The sequence below is a fragment of the Anopheles marshallii genome, chromosome 2, assembly GCF_943734725.1.
Source record: "Anopheles marshallii chromosome 2, idAnoMarsDA_429_01, whole genome shotgun sequence".
NCBI lineage: Eukaryota > Metazoa > Arthropoda > Insecta > Diptera > Culicidae > Anopheles > Anopheles marshallii.
In genome coordinates this window covers 51,431,361-51,451,585 of record NC_071326.1, presented here as the reverse complement: position 1 = coordinate 51,451,585, position 20,225 = coordinate 51,431,361, and the positions used below count along the sequence as shown (strand labels likewise).

Below are 20,225 nucleotides of genomic sequence, written 5' to 3'. Positions count from 1 at the left end.
TTTATAACAGGCGTATCAATGCTATCAATCCATCTCAATTTGAGCTTACCACGCTTCCTTTGTCCATGTGAACGACCTATAGGTTGGATCGTCCGGTGTAATTCTCATGACATAACCTGTCCACCGGAGTTCACTAGCGAGTCTAATCCACTGCACGACGCTTCTGATACTCAAGACATAATCAAGAACTCGCTGCCAATTTCAGCATGCAGTTTACGCTTCAACTTATTGATTATTGTGAGACTGTTAAATTTTTATAATCACAATCATATTTTAAACAGCATCCGAAGTCCGAGTTGGAAAATAGAAAATATTCGAATCGTGAAAACACTAGTTTCAATTATGCTAAAAAGCTAGTTCCAAAACGATCAACGATTTATTTGAATTGCCAATCAGCAACAGCATAAATTGACAGTCTTTAATAGCTGCTGTCAAAATGACCAACGTCTGTAGGGTTCCGCAAACAACCGCACGAAGCGCTGCTGTAAGCGTCTTCGGTACCCCGGTATTCATCTCTTTTATGAAAACATCGATCTCCTCGTTTCGCCAAAGCTGTATTTATTAACATCCTTGCTAATATACAGCTCGAAATATAGAGAAACAATTATATTTTTATTCAGAAAAGGTGTGTAACTGCTATAGTGTACCAGGCAACTTTACACCAGTGAAATTAGTGCGGCAATTTGTAGCGCAACAAAACCTCTACACAACCATGTGAGTTACCAGTTTCGAAGTGTGCACGGTATGAAGCGCGTACTTACGCTATTTTTCCTATTCCAGTCCACAAAATCAACACCGACAAACACGGCAAAATGACTAAAAATCCTACAAAAGCAGAGCTGAAGGCAGAAATTAGCAGTAAGTTCGTAACCAGCCGGCGCAAATTACCAATTGCACCTGCTTACCAATGCCTACACATTGTTGAGACGACTTCTGATACAAATACTATCCTCCCACAGAAATACTGAAGGATGCCAATCTGGAAGAAACAGCGGCCAAGAAAGTGCGCCTACAGCTCGAACAAAACTTGAAATGCGATCTGTCGAATCGTAAGAAGGAAGTTGACGATCTAGTAATGGACTACGTAAATTCACAAGCTTCCGATTCCGATGAAGACGACGATGACGAGGACGACGAAGACGAGGACTATACAGGTAACGGCAAGGGTAAAAATAATCGTAAGGCAGAGGAAAATAGTGACTATGAGGAGGAGGAAGATGAAGAGGATTTATCCGAGGAGGAAAACCCGAGAGCACGCAAAAGCGGTGGAAAACGCGGAACGCCGGCAAAACGGGGTCCAGCCAAGAAGAAGAAACGCACATCCAATAGCGATGACGAGTCCGATGATGACGATGAGGAACAGGGTAGCGACGATGACTACAAACCTCAAGCAGTCGCTAAAGGGGGCAAGGGTGGTAAGAAAAAAAGGAACAACTCGGATTCAGATTCGGGAAGCAGGAAACGATCAAAACCAGCGGCTAAACCGAAGCAGGCTGGTGGGGCCAAGAAATCAAGTGGATACACACGACCGTACACACTGTCCGCAGATCTGGCGGCAATATGCGGTGCAGAATCGTTGCCTCGACATGAGGTAGTGAAAAAAATTTGGGCCATCATTAAGGAACGTAATCTGTACGATCCGAAAAACAGACAGTTTGCCATCTGCGATGCGGATCTGCAGAAGGTGATCGGCGTCAAGCGATTCCGTACGTTTGGTATGCTTAAATATCTTAAGCCCCATTTTAAGGATTAGGTCACACTGGTAGGCTTAAGCTGAAATGCCTAGTTTTAGTATGGTTTCTGCTCCGTAAGCAGTGCTGATAGGGTACACTTTTCCATAACCAACATTTTATGCTAGACGATTCCTCGCAAATCGCTAATATTTCCTACGTCGAAACAATCGTCGGTTGCAATAATGAAGAAGTATAAGGTAAAAATTTTACGATACTGTGTAGTTTGTCCGATAGGGTGCCGATTCCATGGTATCAATAAAAATACGTTCTTCACTAGTTTAAAGTTCAACTAGTCCATGTCGTTCCGTATACAACGTTCTTTCGTTTATGGCGAGATGAATCGGTAAGACGTGATTCAAGTAATTTGTAACCAACTATTAATTACGGTAGGCCAAATTTAAAGAAATCATTTAGTAACAGTGTAAAAAAAATCATAGAATCGTCATCCGCAAAACACAGAGCAAAATAAGCGAAGACATATGCTCAACAATTTGACTACTCGAAAGGACAGGCTACAGGCCCTAACGCCAGAAAAGATTGCACAGCCATTCATGAACCAGATTAATCGATCTGAATCTTTATAACATATTGTCCCGAATTTCAATTCTTCACTAAAATCAGATATCGCTAGTTAGCGTGCGAATAATAAGTAGTATTAAAATACATTCTTTGCCTGTAAAAACGGTACGTGTTCTATATGATTATCCACAACAATACTCTGCTGTCGAAGTAGAAGCTATCCTTGACCGACGTGTAACTACCACTAGACTCGATAGTAAAACGATTAGGTAAGGCACGAATGTGTATTCGTCCAGCCAATAATGTAAGGAGGGACAACACTTAAAATTGAACGATCCATTTTCAAATTTTACCATAAAAGATCCATAGTAATGAACAAACGATTTCGATTTAGAGCTGGGATCTTGGCAAAACTGGACCGTTTTTTCCATTTTTCTTTATTTGTATTACATTTAAAACAAACTCAATCGAAAATGTGGCAGCAAAATGAAATCGTACTAGTACCATGAATACGAACATGGTACCAAAGTGGATTAACAGACGTGCGATAAATCAATGTGTAATGTCTAAATAAAAAAAATCATTTGCAAAATTGTTTCTACTTGAACTGACTAAAACATGATTTTCAAATATTTGTTTAATCAACAACCCGACGAAACATGCATTAAGGGTGTTTTGTACACTAACTAATACGTACCGTTTGTTGCGTGATAAACTCACAAGGAATCTGATTTTTAATTAAAATTAGAACAAAATAAAGCAGACATTCTCTTTCAATTGGGTAAAACTTCAATAGAGAAAATATATCTTGTCCGTTATCCTTATCCGTCGTTATCCGCATTCGATTCCAAAGTAAACAGATGGCACACGCTAGTAGAGCTATTAATTGTTCAGTTGCATTGAAGGCTGAAATGAAATTGTAAAAAATATATATTCCAACTTCAGATAAATGATTATAAATTGATTTATTTGATTTTGAAGCTTACCTTTTTCTGAAACCCGAACATGGACAATCGAGTTTGAGTCAATCCTGCACTGTTATCCGTTTTGGAATGGGTAAATTTCCTATTGATAGACAATCCTGGCCGTTTACACGACGAACGTGCCTTAATTTTAGTTGATGTTTCTACATTTGCTGTGCTGTGATGGGGCAGTGCAGAATTTCGTTCTTCAGTCTTATGTTTCACGGTTAATATTACATCACACACTTGCTGTCGGTCGTTTGTTTGAAGCTTTCTTACGTTATCCTCATCGCTACTATCGTCGTCAAGAACAATTGCAAGCTCCTCTTCCACGGTCTCCGAAGGATTCGGAGTTTGGTTCAATATTTTCGTTACCTGCCGTTCAAACAACGCCAATCGTGCGGTACGTGGTTTTTGGTTTGAACATTGTTTTTCAGTCACAGTGATCTCAACATCGTCATTTTCTTTCTGTGAAGAGCTTAATCCTGTACTAATATCTTCATCCATTGAAGCTGCTTCATCGACCTGCGCATTAATATCAACTGCCGATGCCATACCACCATCCAGCTTACCTAGTATCTCGCCCTTTTCCGCATCTGTTTCGGGTGACGATGCATTGGGCCGACGTTTCACTGGCGTACGATCGCCACGACACTGTAATCGTGCTTCCGGCGAACTGAGATAAAGCGCAGTCGCTTTAAGAGCTTGGGCATCTCGTTTACTTTTTATTTCCTTTACAATGGCAGTGGGCGACACCAGTATATTACCGCCAGATGTTCTGCAATTCTTACTGGGGCTACTAATGGGACCACCTATAATAGAGCTGATATTCGTTTGAGGCATTTGTAACTTTGCTTGTGAGCAGAAAAATCGGCTAATCACTTTTGGTTCATCAGCAAGACCCGACACACCTTTGCTATGGGTCGATTTCAAACGACCCAATCGACCTACAGTAGCTGCACCATTGGTTGACTCTTTCACTGCAAGCTGACTGCGTTGCTGAGTATAATCTATCCTCTTTACCGGGCTTATGTTATGCAACAGTGATCGGTTTGCCGCCGTTATCTTCGTTGGTGAAAGCAATTCATCAGCCGAATCGGCTCTTCTGGCAGCAAGTCTACTAGGAGAAACTGCAAATGGATTACGCTTCCGTTTCGGTGTGGCAGGTTGATCTAATTGTCCTAGCACATCTAGTGCCTCTAAGTGTTTGTACTCGATTGATACTTTCGATGCGGTAGTCGACATAGCCGACTGTACCTGGCATAATCGCTTCGAGACGGGCTCATCGCTCTGAATACTGTAAGCCTGCAAGACATCTTCGATCGTTTCCTTGCACTCGTGGTCAGTTTGATCCACGGCTTGCAATGATCGTTTCACGAATGCAGACAACGATGAAATTTTCTGTGTTTGCATTTGAGCTTTCGCATCCTTCTGTGCATTGAAATCTTTCCTCCAGATGCTGAGGTTCAACATTTTTCTACCCATTGCAGTAAGTTCCCCTTTTTCCACTGAGTCAGGATGCCAATCGTCCATTTTGCGCAGAGAAAAGGGATCCAAATTTCCGACAGCCAGCTCAAATGCGGTATTTTCATCCAAAAATTTGCCTGCATTGCAGCAGTACTGTTCTGGAGTTTCCACTTCATCCGGATCCGTCAGTCTAGTTTGTCGCCTTTGCAGGGGATCGTACACCACCATGTGCCTGAATGTAGCGTCTGCCTTCAGGAATTCGTCCTTGTACTCCTCCGTCACGGTCAGTTGCCGCATATTTAGATAAGCCGGTATTTTTGCCAAAGCTCGTCGTATGTCGGGATCCTCCGTTTTCATCACGAACTTGCACGCTTTCGCAAGGCCAATACCGGGTAACGAATCCACATAATCACATCCGGATAGGATGCACATGTATCGAAACTTTTCAAACTTATAACGGTCCTCCCGGCAACCCATCGCAAGGTGCAGTTTGCTTGCCTCTACCAACCGTCCATTCCCCGTCAGGTCCAGCTTGAACAGGATTCTACTGCAGCCAAACAACACCAGATCCGAATCTTCCGTGATGACATACTGTGCGATGTCCGTGAGGTTGAGATACGCTAACTGTGCATCAGCTTCGTACGGCGCTACTATACAATCTACGCCCCGTTTGTGGCATTCTCGTATCAGCTGCAGTGCCATTTCGTGCGTAATATCGACGCAACGTCGCAGGAAACTTCGTGCTTCTTCGATACGCCCTTGACGCAATAGTTCTGCTCCACGTTTGCGAGCATTAGCTCTGCTCTCGCGCCGCTTCGCCTCGGTTGCGGCTTTGGCTGGCAGATGTTGACCGTCGAAAACGAGAATCGGTTTGATGTTGTGCGACAGCAACAACTGGACATACTTTAGGCAATATAATATGTGAGTATCAGTGGATTCACCTCGTGCTAGCCGTTCTGCACATGCAAATGCTCCCCGGTGCAACCAACAGTACGTGTCTATTGCTACACATTTGCCTCGCAGATCACGTAAGTGGCAAGCACTGCTCGCCTTTTCCAGGAATGGCAATAGACCCGTAATACCCATTGCAGCTCCTTTATCTCAAAACTTCTTTGATACCGTCCAATATAATGGACTATTTCCTATTCTCACCTGCGGACCACTTTCTACAACCACTTCTTTGCCATTGTTTTGTTTACCTGCTGCGAATCAATTCCCGCCAATGCACGTTGGTTGACGTTTTGAGCAATTTGGGCGACAGCTAGTGTGACAATTTTGGCAGTTTGTCCGTGGTTGTAAATTATCAAGTTTACACTCTGCGATCTCTACGAAAACATTATATGTTTTACATTTTTAAGGAAAATTGTTTATTTCTCATTCCAACTTTAATAACTTGTTGCAAATGTATCCGTGTAGCCGACCCAAAGAGCGTGCTTTGCACCACATTTGATCGAAGTTACCAAAGATGAGGTGGGCTCTCAGGTAGTACAGGGTAGTCAAACATTTGGCACAATGTGTATGACAGTGATAAATGAATTGCAAATATGGATATGGCAATAATCATTGTTCGAACGTAATTACTTGAAAATATGTTCTTTGCATTGTTTACCTACTTATTATTCGTTTGTTTTAGCACGTTTTGCAAATAATTCGCTCTTGCCATATGAAAAAAAATAAAAGATGGTACCTTGGTGAGTGTTGGGGTTTAGTCATCACCACTAAACGAATTTAAAAGGGTAGATACTGTTTTGGAAACTGAAAGCAACGAAAGGTTAAGCGAGTCAATTCCAGCAATACAAAAGAATTCTATTGCCTTCAAATTCGAAATCAAATTAATCACATGTGTATTGAGCTTCGGACATTGCATTTCTAGATGCACTTTATTATGTTCACGTGGATAAGTATATGTTATCCATGAGGTGCACCGGAATTGCTCTTCCGAAACAAGAGCAGCAATAGAATAAAACGACAGTTGTTTCATTCGACCACCTGCATACCGTACCGAGTGTGTAACAACACCATTTTTTTCTTCTGACTTGGTATAAAAAAAAATGAAAAAATAGCATTATATCTCATGTATAATACCAGCCCCACCGTGGTGGATTAAAATCGCGGATACGAAAGATGATGTTATACGCGTGTAGATACGATATATGCTTTCCTTTTCAAAATAAAGCCATTCCAAATGTTGGTGTTGGTAACAAATTATTGCTTTTCGTTTACAAATTTTTGGACAGTTTGTCCGCTAGCTGTGCCAATTGACGTTCCCTTTTCTTAGTTTTCTTGCGTTTCCCGCTCGAGGATCGATTACCCACACGCTTCACATCGTTCTTATGGTGCTCTTTTAAGCTCTGCCCCATAGCAAAACAATCATCTTCCGTTGGTTCGATAATGTTTATCTTTGGCACTGTGGCACGCATTTTCGACCTGTACTGGTTCTGTTCGTCGTTTACGCGCTGCACTACGTCCTCTTCCTCCTGGTCACTGGAATCAGATCGCAGCAGAGTGACCGGCTTTTTGACGGGCTTTTCCTCCGCAACTTCGTGACGCACCTGCATTTTTAGCAGTCGATTATTTTGTTTCAAGTCGGTACGATAGTCCTTGCGATACTTGGCTGCCGGATCAAGCATAGCAGTATCATCATCTCCAACATTGCTCATCGCCTGTTTAAGTTTGCTCACTTTCTTTTTGTCCTTTTTTTTAATCGTCACCGAACTGTGGTCCAGTTTACGAATTTTTTCACTCAGAAGATCTAATTCATCATTCAAACATAGAGCCTTTTTTGATTTGCGTTTCGCTTTAGTTTTCTGTACATCCGTCTTATTCTCTTCTACGCCGGTTTCTTCCGGTAATCCCGCAAACATGCTCACCATTTCATTTGCCAGTTCTTGGTCGGTTTTTTGTTGGGCTTTTCTTTTCTTTTTGTTTTTCGCCACCACGTAATCTGCATGATGGACCATATCTTTCACTTGCTCATCAACATCCGCTGAACTGTGCTCAATCCATCGTTGTACGTTTCGCTTCTGTTTTTTCGACTTTTTACGCCCATTTTTAGTTAGCTGTACCTGCCAGTCGTTAGATTTTATCACAGTTTCGAATGATTTGCTCTCCAACTGCTGCAAAAGCTTATTGTTCTGTTCGTCGATGCGTGCCAGCTTACCATTCATGCCCAATCCATGACGAGCACCTCTGTGCGAATGAAACAAGAAGATTTCATATTTATTACGTTCAACCTCCCAATTGCTCAATTCAACTCTAGCTTACTTGTGGGCCGTTCGACCACCACAGGCTGCAAACAACTCTTCGTCCGTAAGTGTTTTTACGGGATTAAACTTGATATCCTCCATACGGATGTGGTCAGGATCCTCTTCCTCTCGACCCGTATTTCCTAACAACGTAGAAGCTTTAAGGAATACGTTTCCATACTTGGAGCCATTCTGATTCATTCGCTTCAATTTGTTTACGGAATAACTTTTGGTGGTAATCTCAACCGCATCTTTGTTCACCTGATGAAGGGTAACCTCTCCGTTTTTGTGTTTCTTGCCAGATTGTATCTCTATATTGCCGGTCGCCTCATTGTAACAACGTTCCCACCAGTTGTTAGTTGCCTCACTCAATTGAGTTGCTCCGAATCCGCTAGTGTTTTTCTTTATACTGACTTTGATGGGAACCGTAATTCCATCCTTTTTCTTGCCAAGCCCATCACCTTAAAAACGTTGACGTTGAATGATGTACGAACAGATTGCGAATCGTTCAAACTATCGGTTAGTAACATTACCTTCTTTCCAGCCATATTTTTGTAAAATATTCTTAGCAAAATCCATATTGCGACAAAGAAACACGTTTCTCGTTTTTTTTTGTTTATATCAATATGTGTCAAAGAATGACAGCACCAAACCACAGTGCACTGCAGAAAACATCAACTGTTTGAAGAGCGTTCTTCTTCTTTTGTTTTTGTTGGTGGATCGTAGCCTCCTATGGGATTTGAAAGCTGTTTGAAAACCGTAGCCTAGTATTTTTCACATCCCCAATTTTAACATTTTATTTTGACAGAACGCAGAACTGCTTGCTAATTTTGTATTTTGTTTGAAGCAGCTTATTGGAAAATAAATTAATTTCTTCCCACCCGAACCTGCAGGAGATTTCTTAGCTTTCGTGACTTCTGCAGCATGATTAATATATCTACGAGAACAAATATATGAAGGTTTCTACACCTGCATTGAGTTTGATAAGTTATTGAAATTAATTCTCTATTAAAATTATCTCAAATAAAAAAATAAAGTATCCATATCTATTAAGAAATGAATGACATCGGTACATGCATAATGAATATGTTTTCCTTTGTAATTTTCTTTTTTTTCGTTCAGCCATGTAGGCCATGCATGTGCCTATACGGCACATTATATTTTGGATATTGTTACCGTTTTCAAAGTGTTTCAAATGCTTATTTTTTCATTTCATAGCGCTTCCTTTATTAGTATCGGACCATAAGAACAATTGTAGACTTATTACAATTTCTCTATCAATGCGCCTACCCATAGCAAAAGCCTAACTATCGCTGAAAATGTTATCATTTTCTATCGCACAGAATCAATGTTTTTGCCCTCTCCTCGCTCCATTTTCCTCTAATTTATAACCACCCATCACTTGATTTTTCTTCTCTTAACTGCAAAATTCCATAATGTCACCAAAAAGAAAACCCAAACCTTACACAACGAATAATATCTTCTTATAGAATCCAAAAGGATAATGATAACAAACAAATAAAAAAAAAGGTCGATAACAAAAGTGTCCGCACCATAAAACAATTGTCTTAATAACCATTACAAACACAACAATAGAATTATATGCTATATTATAGTCAGCTCAGCAACAACAAATGACATAAAAATTGCACTTATTCTTCGGCTATTACATAATGGTGTGGAGACATAGATAAATTACCAGGTTTTACAGCAACACTCTACTTGACTGCTAGCTCCTCATCCATAGAAACTACTAACGTTTCCCTACATCAGCATTGGATGTAATGGAATGTTATTTTCAACTAATTCTTCACATTTACAAAACCAAAATCTATTGTGTTACGATGCCGATCCGTACCACCCATATCATGCTGTTAGCACATGCTGCACTTTGCTTTAATTTGTTATACGTCGTTTGAAGCGTACAAGTGATTGCGTTGCAGAATATTGGAATTTGGTCTTGCGATGAAATGAAACATCAAACGGTATCGGCTAGTCTTGCTACGGCGCCGTAGTACGAAAGTGTTATTCGCACTGGTTAATGGGTCTACTTACTAAGCGAATAAAAACGCTGCAATGTGTGTTCGGCTAAAAGTTATAACTATTCACAACTTCTTTTTTTTTTGTTCTATCGTTCCAGTAATGCGATTGGCGTCCGACTATAAAGCATTAGCGACATGTGTCCGTTTTGACGATATTTTTATATTTTTACACCTTTTCAGTGATTCTTCCGCTGTACCCAGCTGCCAGTTATTCGATTAATCACCAGCGGCCAAAGGATCACGAATGCCAACAGTCCGGGCGAAATTTCTGCAAAGGGCCACCAGGTGGGTCGTGACGACCGCACGGAGGAAGCACGCATTTTTGCGACTTGTTGCTGTTGCTGTTTTCGCAGTTCAGCCACGGATTGTTCGATTACGCTCACACGGTTATTAACTTGCTGTACGCTGATATTTAGCCGTTCGATCGTTCGTGTAATCTGAGCCGCCACATCATTTCGCATAAATCCAGCTCCTTCCGAGCCGTGGAGGTACGGTCCTCCACCGTTAACCAAGGGCAGTCCGTTGCCCGCCGTATTGGACACGCCATTCTGATAGTAATGGACGTGGTTTACGGCCTCAATTGGACGGAACACGGTAGTTGTTTCGCTTTCGAAGTCATCATCGTACGTGTCGATGTACTCGTCGTCGCTTAACTCCGACGGCCCAGAGCTAGCACCGTTACTGAGCGTCGACGAAACAACACCATTCGTCTGATGATATTGATTCTGACCAGTGTGATAACCGTTACTGTTATGGGTGTACCCATTGATCGCCATTGGCTTATGCACATGTCCATTTACCATCGGTACAGTTTGCGAGGACATCATTGGTGGAGGCGAAGGTGTGACTGGCGACAGTCGATTCGGACTGGCTTCTCGCGATGCAAATGGTGAGTTGGGGCGCGAGCGAACCTTTTTAATTGCTTCCGGAGCAACCATTTCTAAATCCTGAATACTCACGTTGTCCAAATCGCTCATGCTGTACTCCATAAAGTTGGCCACATTGTCAGTATAGGACATTGTTTCAACAATCTGAAATATTCAATTATGGATTAAGACATCAGATTAGATTTCACCACTCAAAAACCACTTCCAACTCATCCAGCAGGGTATACCTTTTTCAATTCGTCAACATATTTCTGCATAGCCACTTCCTTCTCCATGTCACCTAACCGATTCCAAGCGTCCCATTTGGCACTGTTGGTAAAACAATCGAAATAGAGCCATTGGTATAGGAACAGACGATTTATTGAAATACCGTTCACTCACCGATTAATAACATCCCAGAAAGCTGGTTTACGTTCGCAACATTTTCCTTTTGTGGCCTGCTTGAAGTATGAATAAAATCGTAGTAACATATCATTGCTCGGTTGATATGGTCCTGATGGAAAACGAAACATGAAATAGAAAGAATTAATTTTCAGCAAAGAATCAAAATGAAGGTACGTTTGTGTGTGTATGTGTGTGGGTTTTCAAAGAACATCTCCTACTTTCCATTGATAAGTTTCATATTTTTAAAAACATTTTCCAACACCAACTTAGGTGTAACATAAAGCAAATACCAAAAAATGACCATGGTCACCAAATCCCATTTGTAGTACGCATTTATTGTGCGGTTTTATTCAAATAAAAAACGCAAAGATTTGTTTGGCCTTGCTACTCAGTGCGGCTTGGTTTGGTACAAGAGCAACTAAGACACTTCAGTACAATATCGTTACCCTACACACGGCGGCGATGGCTGAATCTCGCGCTCCTCCGGCCATGGGTGTCAAAAAACGTTTTTTATATCGCTGAATACGTCGGTTGCAACCTGCAAGTCACTTGTTTTGAGCCACTTAATTCTTCGAGCCATCCATGAAGGTTAAACCTCTGCCAGTGCTGTGGCGGACACGTTTGTTCCATTTCGCTTCAGTATTGTACGCATCCAAAGGAAGGGGTTTGACGCTTGGAAGAAAGTCCAACGTTTATTCAAACTCGCAACTTGATGTATGTGCAAAATTGTACGCTAATTTATGGAGGGCCTTGCTTACGTGCGTTACATACAGTGGCACGAAATTTTACTTCGTAGTTTTCGAACTAAAAAAAATTTGATCATGAAAAAACTTTATTTTATATTGAACAATTGTTATAAGATAGCGCCTATGTCATTGTCATCGCCTGTTTAAATCCAATTTGTACACCGCGGTCAAGTGTATTGATTTAGTTTTCATTAAATATTCATCCACAATCAATATCTCTTTCATCGCGCAAATAAACATTTCGGCTTTATTTAATACAGCTCGTATGTTATCTACTACCATTGTAATCTTATCGGAAGTGACCGTCAATACTGAAAACAAACAATTTGTCCGATAAGATACCGTACCTTGGGCCGATTCATGGTCTTCTTTGGATGAAGAACTGGATCGCTGTTTTTTTGGAGGCATGGATTAATATGCTTACCATTCTTTGGCAGTCCCCTGATCACATTAACAGCCGCATTAAATCGTTGCTCAATCGACATCTTGCGATCGAATCAGCCTACTCTGGATTTGCGAATTCTCCACAGATATTACCAACACGTCGATTGTGCTGTGTTCGTAATTCGAACTTTAACTAATCACACTCAGCCGTCGTAGGACGTAGCTTCGCACGGTAACTTCAAGGTATCATAAAAGGTTCCGTAGGCCACTTATTATCGTAGGGTTACGCAATCGGGGTCAAATTAATAGCTCCAACGCGTTCGGATTTACGTGATTCCGTGTGGAAGTCCGATGCGATCACTTTCCTGTGTTACGAAGTCGGACCGTAGGTTTATCAATCGTTGTCATTCGCTGGCTAGTCGTAACATCGCTGAACTAGTTGGTGATGAATTGCTTACACCCCTGTCGTAGCAGATATTTGTTTTACTCTATAGCCTGAGTGTTTCGTAATTCGTTGAATATTATGCTCCAAAACATCTTCCACAACGTCTCAAACAGTTACGGCAAATTTCGAAAGAATTTGGCATTCTCGTACTGTCCTACTTAGTTTAGACTTGCCTTTCTTTCTTCACGCTTCACGACGGACACTCAACATACGCAACGGGTTTACTACGGTTGGATAGCCTTATTTCCAGCTTTGTGCGTACAGTTTCACCAACTCATCATCCCTTCCGCTATTTCCAGTGATCAACTTTGTCACGCTTTAACTTGGTTCGCTTTTGCAGCTCCTGCAAGCATCCAGTTTCCCTTCTCTCCTAAACAAATAATCTAGGAGGGAGTTACTAAAGACGTCGACACGGAGCGTACAGTGTTCCACCCCGAACAACTTCCAACTTCAATTACGTATCGGGTGAAATGCATCCGTAGGTTTATTTTATTGCCCAATTCTTCTAGCCCCATCAAAATTGCTCTTTGTCCCCTCGCATGAACATTCGATGACAATTTTCCCAAACCTGTACAATGTACTATTGATGTTCGATACACTTCACAAATACGAAAGATCACTTTTAACCCTGAGCTGATAACGGAGCCGCAACGTGTGCAGTTTACAGGAACGAAAAAAGACACCCAAATAAACAATCACTGCCTTAGCACGGCTGAATTGCACCGGCCCATCACCGATAAAACGATGATCACAACAGAAAAATAACACTTGTTTTGCTTCAGCTGGCCTTCTGGCTTTGCAAAGCGAAACCAAAGTAATGAGGCAGTGCTCTGACAAATGTGTGTGTGTTTTTTTATTCGAGCTTTGGAACAATTGGGCTGAATTGTCAAACTGAATGGTCCAACGTGTAGGAATACGAATTTTCCGTTAGCGCATACACACGATTGATGTTGTGCGAGTTATTTCAATAAAACTTTATTTCGTACAGCTAAAACGAAACTATTTGTTCATACAAAATAAAGAAGTTTCACTTGCTTACCTAAACGGAGCTACAACAACCTCACGATATTGGCTCCAGCGAGAGTCCTCCAAACTAGTGGTCTACAATAGTTTGTACGTTGTACAATAGGAGTATTTGATCGTTGAACCGATCGTTATCACTTGACGGTCCATGCCAAGCGAGGTGAATTTATTCTACAGAGCAAACCAAAAACACTTATTTTGAGATTTTTTATTTGATTCTAAATCACTGTACGGTAGCGAGTTCGTTGTACAGCTCATAAAGACCATCATTGTAGCAGTTGCTGCGTTATCCTTCCACATACAAAATATTTCTGAGCATCTTTCGCACGAACACGGCAAAGAGGATTTCGTCAGCTTTGGACAAAATAAAACACATTATCATCAAATCTTTATCAATTTTATTCGATATCAATGTTCACACTACTGGATCTTAACTAATCATCTGTTCGTCAGAAACCTTTGGAGTCGGAAAATATACGTTCCCATTGACATGTTCCTTTATGTATTCTCCCCCATATTCTTCGTACATTGAACGTGTGATTAGTGATTGGCGAAACGTTTCCGTTAGGCAAAACTTACTCGCTCCGTTCCACGCGTCCAATACCGGATCGCGGGCAATTTCGATATCAAATCTAGTCTCAAATGGTAACATTTCTCTCATTTCCCTCGACAGCCGGTCCTTCAAGCCTCGAATCTTTGCACATCCTCCGGTAAGGAAAATATTTTCCACCAAGCAGTGCCGTTGGTTGGCTGGAAATAGCTTCAGCACAAAATCGATCGTTTCTGCCAGCCCTGCCTCGTAGCTGCCGATTATGCTCGGCTGGAAAAGAATTTCCGGCGCACGGATACGTTCCACGCCGACGTGCAACTGGTACAGCTCAGCCGCATTGCCAGCCATCGTCAGCAACGGATCCTCATATGTAGCATCGTACTGTTTGAGAATAATTTCGCACTCCAGCAAACGCTCGTTTTCGTTCTCATTGTCGCTATCTTCATCGCGACTGATCTGTTTGTACACATCCCAATCCTCGTCTCGCATTCCGAAATCGTCACTTCCTTTCTCCTTACGAGCCAAATGTGAAATGATGCGCATACGTTCCTGGGCAGCTGCCGTGCGTCGCTTGGCAAGGTCTTGCTTGCGTTGCCGTCGTGCTTGTCGCTTGTCTATAATGGCGTCCCGTTTGCGGCGTGTTTCTTCGACCCATTCGGCCACGGACATATTTTGTGGGGGTTGTAACAGTTTGTCCGACTCTGATTGTATCTGATGAGAGCTGGTTGCTGTAGAGGCATTAATTTTTTGACGCATTTTATCGATTCTAGTGTTCACGGTGTTTATCATTCGCTTCAGCTCGCCTACATCTTTGAGACTGTGCTCTGCCAGAGCCTCGCGAATGTCATCTCCATCTTCTGCAGACTCCTCCAACTGCTGCAGCTGTATGAGCAGCTCTTCATCCTGCGCCAAACGTTCCTCACGACGTCTTGCATTGATTTCAACCAAGCGCCTTGAAAGCTCCTTTTTTTTCTCAAACTTTTGCTCAGTAGTTAGTGTTGCGGTCGTCGTTGTCTGATTAAACGGTAACTGAATTTTCTTCACGTTCTGTTCGTAGTACTCGAGGGAAGCCCAATTTTGTAACGCTTCCATGTAGTCGTACGCAAATTCACCATACTTGTGTAGCAAAACCTCCGATCGACTCAACGTGATGGCATTTATATGGAAGGTGTACTTAAGCTGCAAGCAACGGTGCAGAAACGCAATCATATTCGATCCACCTATGTTTATGCGCCGTATATTTTCTACGACGATGCGACCATTCATAACCGGTATGACATGCGTCGTATGGTACCCGGTGGCAATGATGAGACCATGTTTCGGTCGTTGATTTGCATAGTAGCCGAACAAACTGTCCACCCCATACGACAAGCCCGGTATGTCGTAGCATTCGAAGAGTAGCTCCGACATCAAACTGCGGCAGTAGTTTGGATTGAATAAGCACTCCGTAATCATAACCTTGTGAGGTACTCCATTTTCGGAGTTGATGCCGAGCTTTGTGAAAATGTAGTCAAAAATTTGTTCCTGCACATTGTAGTGTGTTACGACGTTACGATCGAACTGGGTGCGCAACTGCAAGCGCATCGCCTCGATGTTTACTATATCGTTACCGATCTGGGTTACGGGAACCGTCGCAACATCGATATCTTTTTTGGTGCGATCCTTCCGAGGCTTGGCCAGTAGATTGCGAAATATCAACGCTGGTTTTTCCTTTAACATCCAGCCGACGCGGCAGTTGAATGAGCCGTTGTCTATTACAATGACACCTTCGCGTCCCACGGACGGATCTGGATATGGTTGCACCACATCTGGGATAATTTTAAGATCTTCTATTGCTGAAATTTCCATCCTGTATCGATGTGCAAGATTATTTCCACGGCACCGGGCAGGTTTGCCTTTTTTGTCTACAAACAAACGCTGAAGATTGTTTGTTGTTTGTTTTCTATCTGACATTTCTTTTCTTGACTGTCAGTTTGCCGGATTTGCATTGGAATTTTGTACTGATTGCCTCATTTATCATAACAATATAGTTCTCCAAAACTTTTTAACATTGAGTTTTCAAACCGCTGTTAAACAAGTTATATCGAAATTGATTGTATTATGTCAAAGTTCGTGAACAAATAAATGTTACCGTTATTCGTTTTGACAAATACAAAACCAACCCATGCGCAATCACGTACTCACACACATTCACGCACTCGCCCGCATACATACCATTTCGTTCGTATCAATTTATCTGTCGAAAGCTGAAGTTTACAATACATATTGTGCTGACGAGGTCTTTTGCAGAGAACAGTAGGAAGATAGTAGAAAAAAATAATTATCGAGTCACAAAGTCACTTAAATCAGCCCCTATTGCGTGGAACCCTTGATGGATCGTTGGGGTGTGAAGATACATTAGTCATTACTTTCAGTTGTTGATTTTTTGCAACTCAGCGTACCCCGACAGCAGTGTATCTCGGTGCACCGCACGACTGATTCATCAAATTAGTTTCGTTTAACTATTTGGTTTATCAGTATAAGCTGTACTTTTTTTTGTTCGCAACCCACATAGTCAACTTCCCCCAAAAGAAGAAAAACCAATACGGGTGTAGCGTATCCTGAGATAGAGAATCATCCAAAATCAAATAAAGATGATGGCAAGTATAAACTGTAATAATAAAATTGTGTGCCGTGCTGGCACAGCATTATGGAGGCATAGCTGTATGCATCACGTAGTGCTGTGATAAGAGCACCCGTGCATATGTGGGCGGCTTAGTGATCGTTATGGTGGCTTTTGCAGGATGGAATCGAAGAAAATGAATCGCCACAGCAAGTGACCAGCCCAAACGTTACAGCGCCGGAAACTATCGCATCCCGGCAGGGTTCCGTAGAGGGTGGATCCACTACTGGTTCGACGGCCGCCCTTCCGGAAAACTCGCTCCTAGTAAGACATCCAACTATCTTAATATGTTCTATCCTAATCGCATTGTTTCGCCGTATTCTTAGTCGGGTCTCACGATTTGTTTTACACTTGTAGGTCGACATTTCCGACGCATTGAGCGAAAAGGAACGGGTGAAATTTACCGTCCACACGCGCACCAATCTGTCCGGGTTTGACAAGCCCGATTTTCTGGTGGTCCGACAGCACGAAGAATTCGTCTGGCTGCACGATCGTTTCGAAGAGAACGAGGAATATGCCGGTTACATTATTCCACCCTGTCCTCCCCGGCCCGATTTCGATGCATCGCGCGAAAAGCTGCAACGGCTAGGTGAAGGCGAAGGGAACATGACCAAGGAAGAGTTCAAAAAGATGAAACAGGAGCTGGAAGCCGAATATTTGGCCACTTTTAAAAAGACTGTTGCTATGCATGAAGTCTTCCTGACGCGCCTTGCCACGCATCCGGTGTTTCGGGAAGATTCGCACCTGAAGGTGTTTCTTGTGTACGATCAGGATCTGTGCGCGAAAATGAAGAAAAAGATCGACATCTTTGGCGGTTTAGTGAAGAGCATCGGTAAAACTACGGATGAAATCTACCTCGGTGCTACGGTGAAGGATGTTAACGATTTCTTCGAGCACGAGCTGCAGTTCTTGGGCGAGTATCATGGACACCTGAAAGAGGCTGCCATACGGACGGAGAAAATGACCAACAAACACAAGGACGTGGCCGATTCGCATGTGCGCATTTCAACGCAACTGCTAGCACTATCGACTGCGGAACATGGTTCAATGGAGAAGTTTCTGGCGAAGACATCTGATATATTTGAGAAAATTAGGGTGAGTATTGGTAGCATTCGAGACAACATTTTTAGACGAAACTATTCATCTGTTTTGGTTGCCTGTTTGTTCCCTTTTGCTAGAATATGGAAGGGCGTGTCGCGAGCGATCAGGACCTTAAGCTTGGCGACACTCTGCGGTACTATCAGCGGGATAGCAATGCCGCAAAAGCATTGTTAATTCGTCGTTTGCGTTGCTTGGCCGCGTACGAAGCTGCCAACCGAAACTTGGAAAAGGCACGGGCCAAGAACAAGGACGTTCACGCGGTAAGAATTTAAAAAACACTCGCGCATTTAACCGGAACACAACTACAGCATGCATCGGACTGGCCTTTCAGTACACACACCCACACACACACACACGCATCACAACTACCATTAATCATTTTAATGTTAATACTATTTCTCACGTCGTACGTTTCTATCTTTCCCCATTTGTCAACGCTTTTTCTCTCTTTTTATGCTTTCTTCCACGATGGCCGCTTTAGCCGCTGGAAGTGCAGGAGGTGGGAATGGTTTTACTCTAAAAAAGTTGCATGCATTTGTGAATGTAGCCAAACACTTTGCTAGGCACGTCGAATTTTAACATCATCGTGTGTTTATTGTCATTGCAGGCGGAAAGTGCACAGACGCAGGCGTGCGAAAAGTTTGAATCCATGTCGGCACGGGGAAAGGAAGAGCTGGTCAGCTTTAGATTGCGCCGTGTGGCTGCGTTTAAGAAGAGGTAATTTATGCAGTATATGTAAGATCAGGACTTAGTCAACAGTACCAAATCCAATGTCTCTTTGCAGTTTGACCGATCTGGCAGAGTTGGAAATAAAGCACGCTAAAGGGCAGTATGAACTATTGCGCCAGTCTTTACTTGCCTTACAAGAGCTGGTTTAAGGGTTGTTGATTGCCAACTACCAAAAATCCCCCCATACCCGGAAAAGTGGTAAAGCAAACGCGATAAAAACGTAGCCGTCTTTGTGGAACAATATTTCTGCTCTATGTGCCAGCGGACCAATCCGCTGACAACGGCCGAACGTGATCTAGTGAAAACGAATGATTGGAAATGTCGAAGGGAAAGGCATTAACGATAGATAAGTAATCTACCAGTGTAGTTGGAGCAGTCGAAGCATGAGATCTACATGAACACAAGAACGAACGCATCGAATCATTTCATAAGGCGTTATAGGAAGAATTCAAATTCCTAACTCAAATTTTCCGTAGTCTAATATCATTATTCCCATAACATCAAGCATAATGTTTTAGTGAAGAAGTTACAGGAAGCTGTTGAAAGCAGCGTTGTCATAGGTCGCATTATTACATTCTATTGTTGGCTGTTTAGATTAGGAAGAGGGGAGAGCATAAATCTGTTGCAAGCAATCTTCGCGAAGGTAGTTTCGCATTTCGTTTCTTTTGTTTTTATTTGATTCATTTGCCCATCAAATATTAAATATTTGACCTTATATATTACCTTTGTTATGAGTTATGAGAATGCGTTTACGCTCGGATTCAATGAAATCATTGTGAATTATATATTGCATTATCGTTAACTATCACCATTTTATTCAAAACAAGTCGATGCATCTACAACAAGAAAACATGTATATTGTATAAGACTCGGAGCATATTATGCGCAGAGACACGTAGAAGATGTTTTTGGTCCAGTTTTTTTGTGACGCAAAGAATAATTAAGGCAAATGATAGTGCGTTCAAAAGAAAAACTGAAACACCTAATCCAACACTGGCGTTGAGCGCGAATAGCATACTAGTAGAGGAATCTATTGGCATTTTATTTTTTCTACTATACTCTTTATACACATACGATTATTGTTATTTCTTTCCGTCTCGGAAAAGACGACGATGACCGCATCATATGGACTCCGCTGAGATGGATGGTGTACCGAAGTTTGCATGATCCAGTGCGAAGCGTACAAGTCGATAGCAATTTATATGAAATATTGATGAAATAAATAAAACGACGACAAACTGTATTAAAGGACCCGTTCGTGTCGGAGTGGCTAAGCATGTGAAAGAATTTTCTAAACGTAGCACAAAACCGGAGCAAATTGTCATCTTCTGCCAAATAATACATAA

The 20,225-nt window shown here is 42.1% G+C and overlaps 6 protein-coding genes across 6 annotated transcripts; 2 read left to right on the top strand and 4 right to left on the bottom strand.

Annotated features, from left to right (window-relative positions):
• Positions 1-812: 812 nt before the first annotated feature.
• Positions 813-1,753, top strand: LOC128707186 (mitotic apparatus protein p62). The gene is made up of 2 exons (XM_053802134.1): positions 813-858; positions 960-1,753. Exons 1-2 carry the CDS (start codon positions 813-815, stop codon positions 1,751-1,753), a joined length of 840 nt encoding a protein of 279 aa, XP_053658109.1.
• Positions 1,754-3,134: 1,381 nt separating this feature from the next.
• On the bottom strand, positions 3,135-5,767 carry LOC128707286 (exonuclease 1). Its single transcript, XM_053802238.1, has 3 exons — positions 3,461-5,767; positions 3,239-3,427; positions 3,135-3,158 (listed from the first exon to the last, which is right to left on the bottom strand). Exons 1-3 carry the CDS (start codon positions 5,765-5,767, stop codon positions 3,135-3,137), a joined length of 2,520 nt encoding a protein of 839 aa, XP_053658213.1.
• Positions 5,768-6,900: 1,133 nt separating this feature from the next.
• Positions 6,901-8,505, bottom strand: LOC128708550 (G patch domain-containing protein 4). Its single transcript, XM_053803527.1, has 3 exons — positions 8,460-8,505; positions 7,946-8,387; positions 6,901-7,870 (listed from the first exon to the last, which is right to left on the bottom strand). The coding sequence occupies exons 1-3, from the start codon at positions 8,503-8,505 to the stop codon at positions 6,901-6,903; spliced, it is 1,458 nt and encodes a 485-aa protein (XP_053659502.1).
• A 1,639-nt stretch (positions 8,506-10,144) lies between these two features.
• LOC128707617 (acyl-CoA-binding domain-containing protein 5) lies at positions 10,145-12,470 on the bottom strand. Its single transcript, XM_053802576.1, has 4 exons — positions 12,410-12,470; positions 11,237-11,348; positions 11,083-11,164; positions 10,145-10,999 (listed from the first exon to the last, which is right to left on the bottom strand). Exons 1-4 carry the CDS (start codon positions 12,468-12,470, stop codon positions 10,145-10,147), a joined length of 1,110 nt encoding a protein of 369 aa, XP_053658551.1.
• A 1,797-nt stretch (positions 12,471-14,267) lies between these two features.
• LOC128708214 (actin-related protein 5) lies at positions 14,268-16,235 on the bottom strand. Its single transcript, XM_053803174.1, has one exon. It carries the CDS (start codon positions 16,233-16,235, stop codon positions 14,268-14,270), a length of 1,968 nt encoding a protein of 655 aa, XP_053659149.1.
• A 785-nt stretch (positions 16,236-17,020) lies between these two features.
• LOC128718110 (sorting nexin-6) lies at positions 17,021-19,028 on the top strand. The gene is made up of 7 exons (XM_053811784.1): positions 17,021-17,026; positions 17,170-17,313; positions 17,407-18,144; positions 18,228-18,410; positions 18,632-18,649; positions 18,758-18,867; positions 18,935-19,028. The coding sequence occupies exons 1-7, from the start codon at positions 17,021-17,023 to the stop codon at positions 19,026-19,028; spliced, it is 1,293 nt and encodes a 430-aa protein (XP_053667759.1).
• Positions 19,029-20,225: the final 1,197 nt, after the last annotated feature.

Coding starts and splice junctions, on each gene's coding strand:
- LOC128718110 (XM_053811784.1), top strand. Junction 17,314..17,406: donor TTCCGGAAAACTCGCTCCTA/GTAAGACATCCA, acceptor TTACACTTGTAG/GTCGACATTTCCGACGCATT. Junction 18,868..18,934: donor GTGGCTGCGTTTAAGAAGAG/GTAATTTATGCA, acceptor GTCTCTTTGCAG/TTTGACCGATCTGGCAGAGT.
- LOC128707617 (XM_053802576.1), bottom strand. CDS start 12,470: ATGTCGATTGAGCAACGATTTAATGCGGCTGTTAATGTGATCAGGGGA. Junction 11,349..12,409: donor CAGGGGACTGCCAAAGAATG/GTAAGCATATTA, acceptor GTTTTCCATCAG/GACCATATCAACCGAGCAAT. Junction 11,000..11,082: donor ATGTTGACGAATTGAAAAAG/GTATACCCTGCT, acceptor TGAATATTTCAG/ATTGTTGAAACAATGTCCTA.
- LOC128707186 (XM_053802134.1), top strand. CDS start 813: ATGACTAAAAATCCTACAAAAGCAGAGCTGAAGGCAGAAATTAGCA. Junction 859..959: donor GCTGAAGGCAGAAATTAGCA/GTAAGTTCGTAA, acceptor ATCCTCCCACAG/AAATACTGAAGGATGCCAAT.
- LOC128707286 (XM_053802238.1), bottom strand. CDS start 5,767: ATGGGTATTACGGGTCTATTGCCATTCCTGGAAAAGGCGAGCAGTGCT. Junction 3,428..3,460: donor AAACAAACGACCGACAGCAA/GTGTGTGATGTA, acceptor GTGAAACATAAG/ACTGAAGAACGAAATTCTGC. Junction 3,159..3,238: donor TGTTCGGGTTTCAGAAAAAG/GTAAGCTTCAAA, acceptor ATTTCATTTCAG/CCTTCAATGCAACTGAACAA.
- LOC128708214 (XM_053803174.1), bottom strand. CDS start 16,235: ATGGAAATTTCAGCAATAGAAGATCTTAAAATTATCCCAGATGTGGTG.
- LOC128708550 (XM_053803527.1), bottom strand. CDS start 8,505: ATGGATTTTGCTAAGAATATTTTACAAAAATATGGCTGGAAAGAAG. Junction 8,388..8,459: donor AAAATATGGCTGGAAAGAAG/GTAATGTTACTA, acceptor AACGTTTTTAAG/GTGATGGGCTTGGCAAGAAA. Junction 7,871..7,945: donor GGTGGTCGAACGGCCCACAA/GTAAGCTAGAGT, acceptor TCATTCGCACAG/AGGTGCTCGTCATGGATTGG.